Source organism: Ictalurus punctatus, chromosome 17 (assembly GCF_001660625.3).
Source record: "Ictalurus punctatus breed USDA103 chromosome 17, Coco_2.0, whole genome shotgun sequence".
Classification (NCBI taxonomy): Eukaryota; Metazoa; Chordata; class Actinopteri; order Siluriformes; family Ictaluridae; genus Ictalurus; species Ictalurus punctatus.
This window is the reverse complement of record NC_030432.2, coordinates 3,548,395-3,555,156: the sequence shown is the minus strand read 5'-3', so window position 1 is coordinate 3,555,156 and position 6,762 is coordinate 3,548,395. Positions and strand designations below refer to the sequence as shown.

General features: G+C 42.1%; 2 protein-coding genes across 2 annotated transcripts in view; one reads left to right on the top strand and one right to left on the bottom strand.

Moving 5' to 3' along the window:
* The first annotated feature begins 23 nt into the window (after positions 1 to 23).
* Positions 24 to 4,344, top strand: LOC108277713 (coagulation factor X). The gene is made up of 9 exons (XM_017490549.3): positions 24 to 164; positions 305 to 384; positions 468 to 625; positions 791 to 815; positions 1,021 to 1,134; positions 1,767 to 1,904; positions 1,992 to 2,239; positions 2,321 to 2,435; positions 3,504 to 4,344. The coding sequence occupies exons 2-9, from the start codon at positions 315 to 317 to the stop codon at positions 4,106 to 4,108; spliced, it is 1,473 nt and encodes a 490-aa protein (XP_017346038.1). The 5' UTR covers positions 24 to 164; positions 305 to 314; the 3' UTR covers positions 4,109 to 4,344.
* Positions 4,345 to 5,362: 1,018 nt separating this feature from the next.
* The window catches only part of zgc:162872 (BAR_ACAPs and ArfGap_ACAP domain-containing protein), an 8,556-nt gene continuing 7,156 nt past the window's right edge, over positions 5,363 to 6,762 (bottom strand). Inside the window, exon 22 of the mRNA XM_053687166.1 lies at positions 5,363 to 6,396. Within this exon, the coding sequence (XP_053543141.1) occupies positions 6,251 to 6,396 (146 nt within the window). The 3' untranslated portion in view covers positions 5,363 to 6,250. The remainder of the gene's footprint in view (positions 6,397 to 6,762) is intronic.

Here is a 6,762-nt window from a genome sequence, read left to right as displayed (position 1 = left end):
AAACTGTGTGTGAAAATGTAAATATTCACCTGTCTAAAGGTCACACAGTGATCACAGTGCAAATATACAGTTTTAAAGTCACCGAGCTGCTGAACCGTGTCATGCTCGACTGAGGGGGGAACAAAAAATAAATATATACATTTCTTACATGGAATTTTGACACAGTGAGTAATCTAAAGTATATTCAGTCGGTTACTAGGGTCCAAACGTAGAATTGATGTTTTTCCTATAAACAGTTAAGGCTTGGGACTACAATACCTGACCATAAGAAGAAAAAGACGAATAATGTGTCTGTCTCTTACAGAAGAGTCCAGATGTCTGACTCTGTGTTCTGTTTGGTGATGTTTTTATTCAGCACGTCTGCAATCAGTCTTCAATCTGCGGGTACGTTAGTACAATCAGGGTTCTCTCAGTGTTCGTGTTGATGTTTAGCGCTAGCATTCGGTAAGTGTCCTGTCGTGTGTCAGTGTTTATTCATCACAGGGATGCTGTACGGATCCTGAGGCATCGCCGAGCCAACTACTTCCTGGAGGAAGTGAAACCTGGAGATTTGGAGCGCGAGTGTTATGAGGAGATTTGCTCTAAAGAGGAAGCTGCGGAAATCTTTCAGAGCAGAGAGAAAACAGTACAGTGACACTCTGTCTGTCTGTCTGTCTGTGTGTGTGTGTGTGTGTGTGTGTGTGTGTGTGTGTGTGTGTGTGTGTGTGTGTGTGTGTGTGTGCTGTTCATAGAATAGGCCCTCATTGTCTTGTCATTCATATTTCCTTTTTTTCCCCTTTTTTTTAAACAGACAGAGTTTTGGCTTCGATACCAACGTGAGTGTATTTAATAATAATAATAATAATAATAATAATAATAATAATAACAATATAGCAATAACACTTGCTATAATTAATGATATACCTCAAATTACATCACTAAACAATATCTACAACATTATATGTTACATTTATTTAATGGTATTGTGTATTTTTAGGTCTTGTGATATCTCACCTCTGTGTGTGTGTGTGCACTGTTTAGGTCAGAGTCAGTGCCGTGAAAATGTGTGTTTTAATGGAGGGGTTTGCACTGTAAGTGAAGGACGTTACGCGTGTGTGTGTATGCCACGTTACACCGGAAAACACTGTGAGACAGGTACGCGTGTGCACTCTCGCTACCTTATCCTGTATACTCTCTCTAAACTTAATATCACATCTCTGAAAAGATCTTCTTTTATTTGTTTATTTATTTATTTATTTTTCCACAATAGCATTCCATTCCTGGTCTATTTCCTGAACCTCTGTGTTACTATTGAAATGGCGACGTTGCTAACCATGTTGTGAAATAAATGACAGGACAATATGCTGCGAATCATCATTATCGTTAATAATAACCCTTTAATGCCCCTGCAAGCCCTAGGGACGAATCCTTCTCATTGTTCTTAGATACTGACAATTGAAAGCGCAAAATTATTGGTTTTATTTCGTCCCCAGATGGCAGAAAGTGGCTGACGCGAATGTAATACTTCCCCTTCGGTCATACTAATCTGCACACTATCATGGCTTGCTGTAAGTCATGCTGTAGGTGCCGAGTTAATCGATTTGCATTGACTAGTCCGTCCATTTTGTTCTTTTGGGCGGTAACAACCAAAATTGCATCCTTATTTTGCTACAGTGAAAGACGCAATCCTCTGTAGACCCCGTTAGTAATTCTGCTTGTTGGTGATAAGTGTTTCACATGGAAACCTTTAGAAAGTGTGTTTAATGTGTGTTTGTGTGTGTGTTTAGAGGTGTTCGAGTGTGAGTACAAGAACGGTGGATGTTTTCATTACTGCAGCGACTCACAACCAGTTGGCTCAAGTGTCACCTGCAGCTGTGCTGATGGATATGTACTGGAGGAGGACGGAAAAAGCTGCAAAGTGACGGGTAATAATAATAATTAAAAAAAACAACACACAAAAACAATAATCATACCTCTAACCTGCCCCTGTAACATACCTGTAACCTTCATAGCACAATTCCCGTGTGGAAAACAATGGACTCGGGGCATTCTACAGCGCTCCTTTTCCGATGCTCTAAACCACACCTACACCAAGGAAAACCCCACCCACTACCCCACAAACAACAGTCTGTTCACGTCAAACCACACCCAGTCTACAGAGAACGCCACTCACACACTGTACAACATTTCTACATCTGACGACTCGGATACACGAATTGTAGGCGGCCTGCTGCAGCGTCAGGGTGGAAGTCCGTGGCAGGTGGGTGGAGTCTGTTGGTCATGTGATCATGAAAATATGAGTAAAAGCATAGCGGCGTTGAATGCAGTGTGTACTTTCTAGGCTCTGCTACGCAGGAAAGATGGGAATGGTTTCTGTGGAGGAACACTGATCGATAAGCGCTGGGTCATTACAGCGGCTCACTGTCTACAGGAAACACCTGATCATGTGACCCTCGGTGAGCATCAACCATCACATACATCATGTACATCACATCACTTAGACTCTCTGGGTTTGATTTCTTTGGGTTTGGACTCTCTGGGTTTGATTTCTTTGGGTTTGGACTCTCTGGGTTTGATTTCTTTGAGTTTAGACTCTCTGGGTTTGATTTCTTTGGGTTTGGACTCTCTGGGTTTGATTTCTTTGAGTTTAGACCCTCTGAGTTTGATTTCTTTGGGTTTGGACTCTCTGGGTTTGATTTCTTTGGATTTGGACTCTCTGGGTTTGATTTTGTTGGGTTTAGACTCTCTGGGTTTGATTTCTTTGGACTTGGACTCTCTGGGTTTGATTTTGTTGGGTTTAGACTCTCTGGGTTTGATTTCTTTGGGTTTAGATTCTCTGGGTTTGATTTCTTTGGGTTTGGACTCTCTGGGTTTGATTTCTTTGGGTTTAGACCCTCTGAGTTTGATTTTGTTGGGTTTAGACTCTCTGGGTTTGATTTCTTTGGACTTGGACTCTCTGGGTTTGATTTTGTTGGGTTTGGACTCTCTGGGTTTGATTTCTTTGGGTTTAGACTCTCTGGGTTTGATTTCTTTGGGTTTAGATTCTCTGGGTTTGATTTCTTTGGGTTTGGACTCTCTGGGTTTGATTTCTTTGAGTTTAGACTCTCTGGGTATGATTTCTTTGGATTTGGACTCTCTGGGTTTGATTTCTTTGGGTTTGGACTCTCTGGGTTTGATTTCTTTGGGTTTGGACTCTCTGGGTTTGATTTCTTTGGGTTTGGACTCTCTGGGTTTGATTTCTTTGGATTTGGACTCTCTGGGTTTGAACTCTCTGGGTTTGATTTCTTTGGGTTTAGATTCTCTGGGTTTGATTTCTTTGGGTTTGGACTCTCTGGGTTGGATTTTTTTTGGGGGCGGGGGTTGGGGTTCATTTCTTTTCTTTTGAATTTGGGATCTCTGAATTTGATTGGTTCGGTTGTGGGTTCTCAAGGTTTCACAGGGTTTTGTGTGTGTGTGTGTGTGTGTGTGTGTGGTTGATGGGTGTAAGGAACAAACTTGTTTCATCATCTGTTTTACCTGTGCAGGCGACTTTGATAAATTTCGTCCTGACGACGGCGAGCAGAGAATCAAGGTGGAGAAAGCTATCGTTCATCCTCACTTCCACGAGTACACATTTGACAGCGACATCGCTTTGCTGTACCTGGCCGAGCCGGTCGTGTTCAGTTCGGTCGTCTCCCCTGCGTGCATGCCCAATGCTCACCTGGCCGGTCGTCTGGAGCGACCTGGCGAGAACGGCCTAGTGAGTGGCTGGGGTGCGACTCACTACCTCGGCCGCTCGTCGCGCTTCCTGCTGAAAGTCTCGCTTCCTGTTGTGGACCAGAAGGACTGCATGGATTCCACTGAACAGGTGATCACCGATAATATGTTCTGTGCTGGATTCCTGCATGCAGAGAAAGACGCGTGCAGCGGTGACAGCGGTGGACCGTTCGTGGTGAACTACAGGGGAACATGGTTCCTGACTGGAGTGGTGAGCTGGGGCGAGCAGTGTGCTGCCGACGGAAAATACGGTGTGTACACGAGAATCAGCAACTTCCTGTACTGGATACAAGACGAGATCAAGAAACAGGAAGAGACAATCAGCAGGAACACCAAACAAGCCTACACCAGTACGATATCATCCATACAGTGATAATTATTGCCAGATGTTTTCAGGCACATGTGTTTTGTCACAGGTTTTCTGTTTTGTGCGATCACTAATTCAACAAGATATCAGTGTTAGATTTAAGTAGGAACATAGTATTCAATCTACTAGCTACAATTCAGGATCAGGAACCACAAATAAATACCACGTACATGGGAAACAAGTAGAAACTCAAAACTACTGAACGATGAGTGTAAGCGGTTATTAAATCATTTTAGACCACATCGCTGTTGAATGCTTGACTCTGATTGGTCAGAATTATTTTCCTATAACAGCAGCTCTGGTTTTTGTTAATGCGCTCGTTCTAATGCGTTACTGTTTCTATAAAACGCTTATTCAGAGGGACGCTCTGGTGGGTGGACGCGCCACATAAACGTGCGTCACAGTTGATACGGTGACGTTTTCTCTAAGATGGATTCATTTAGCTTCTTTTCTTTTTTTCTTTAAAAAAATGATTTTTTGTAAACAATCGACTCTGCTTGGTTCCATCACATCACCCCGATGTTGATCATTTTCCTAACACCCCAACCCTGGTACTTTATAAAGAGCCGAATCACGTGGTAAACAGTGACGGTGACGGGAGGAAGCACGTATAATGTGTATATTGAGGAAAAGGTCAGAAACAGCAGCAGTGCTAAATGGATAAACAGCATAAACAGATTTTTTTTTTTTTTAAAAGTGTCATTCTGAAATAAATAAAAAGATGTAATCGTTGACAAATTGCTGTTTTATGAAAGGAATAAGACACTTTAGGACATGCTATTATAGTTTTATTAACAACTATTTTATTAGTTGTTAAGGCAATTACTTCCATCAGAAAGATGCTCCATAAATATCATGCACCATTAAACGGGGTCTTATTTAAATGAGTGCTTTATGTCATTTCTAATGAGCTAATATCTGGAACTGATGTGATTTCAGGTGCAGTTAAAAGTTTTTCTCCATTAAAAATGATGCGCGAGTGAAAAGCAAATATATTAAAAATATTTACATGAATATTTCCCATCGCTAGGCTCTGGATCCACCGTGACTTTAAAAGTCACTAAAAGTGAGCGAGTGCTTAAGTGTAATTAGTGACATAATAGTGCGGAATCTTACATATTCAAGGTACAGAACATTTTCTTTCTTTGCTTTGTTTTTTTGTTGTTGTTGTTTTTTTAATGGAGAACTTTGTTTATTAAAAAAAAAACAAAAAACACAATTTTCAATGTCTTGAAAAATCCCCCACGCACGAAAACGATACCCTTATCCGAATTAAATCCATTTTATTGTATTAGCCTATAAACATCAGTGTGTTGACCTGAACATTTAGGTATACGTTACATACAGACGTGTAAATGCATCTGTATTTTAGTTCCAAGTGTGTACTGGTGAGCACCACAGCAGCACAGGGTGTGTATCAGGGTGTGTATCATCACTGCACGCACACACACACACAAAAGAAATCATCTTACACACTTATATCTCAGGGTTAAAGGTCAGACTTACACAACTCAGCGGTACAGACTTAAAAACTGAAAATCAGACAACTTATTTTTGTAGTATATGAAGAATGCAGATACATAAAATAAAATAATGCGCCAAATATAAAACATTAATGTAACATTTATAACGAGCTACTTCTGTAGAACAGGATTCACTGCTTAACTTGGGAGTTGATTCGTTTCCGAGTCTCGGCTTACTGACGCCAGGTTGAGAAAAGCGTTTAAAGTAGAGTGGCAGCGATGATTTAGCTAATACGATACGGGGGGGGAAAAAACCCCTAAATTATCCAATCTGATTGGATGAGTGTATGAACGAACAGGTGTTCCTAATAAAGTGGTCAGTGAGTGCTGATCTTAAAAAATATGCTCTAGTGTGTGTGCGCCTCAACTCTACAGCCTTTAGACACTTTGATTAAGTAGATCAGAACATTTATAAGAAACGTCTCTCATTTATCTGTACAGTAATCCCTCGGTCGGTGTCGGTCACGGAGAGAAACGGGACGTTATTTGACCTCCTGAACTTCTATCCTGAACTCTACTTCCTGATTCCTAAAAGCCCAGAACGCTAAACTCTAACCCTATGCCTTCAACCAGAACTACAGCTAAATCTATCCCCACAGGCCAGAATTCCCCACGTCTCCCGTCTTCAGCTCTTCTCCGGCGTCTTTCCATTCCTCCGTTCTTCCTGCGATTCGTCCGGAGTGCTGAAGTGTCTGCGCGACAGCTGCTCCGGATCATGAGACGCCATGTTACTGAAATCACGAACAATGTCCTGAAATGTCTCGTCGTCTCCTACAGAAAGAGAGAGGGGGGGGGGGGGGGGGGGGGACAGAAGAGAAAGAGAGGGGAGAGAGAGAGAGAAAGAAGGAGAGAGAGGGGGGGACGAAGGGGGGGGAGGAGAGAAAGAGGGGGGAGAGAGAGAGAGAGAAAGGGGAGAGAGAGAGAGAAAGAGACAGGGAGAGAGAGAAAGAGGGAGCGAGAGAGAGACAGAGAGAGAGAGACAGAGAGAGAGACAGAGAGAGAGAGAGAGACAGGGAGAGAGAGGGGGAGTGGGAGAGGGGAGAGAAAGAGAGAGAGAGATAATCTTACGGAGTTTTAAATAAACGTGAAATAATTAGGGGAAATAAAGCCATTTGGCTTTAATTTAATTTGCATTAA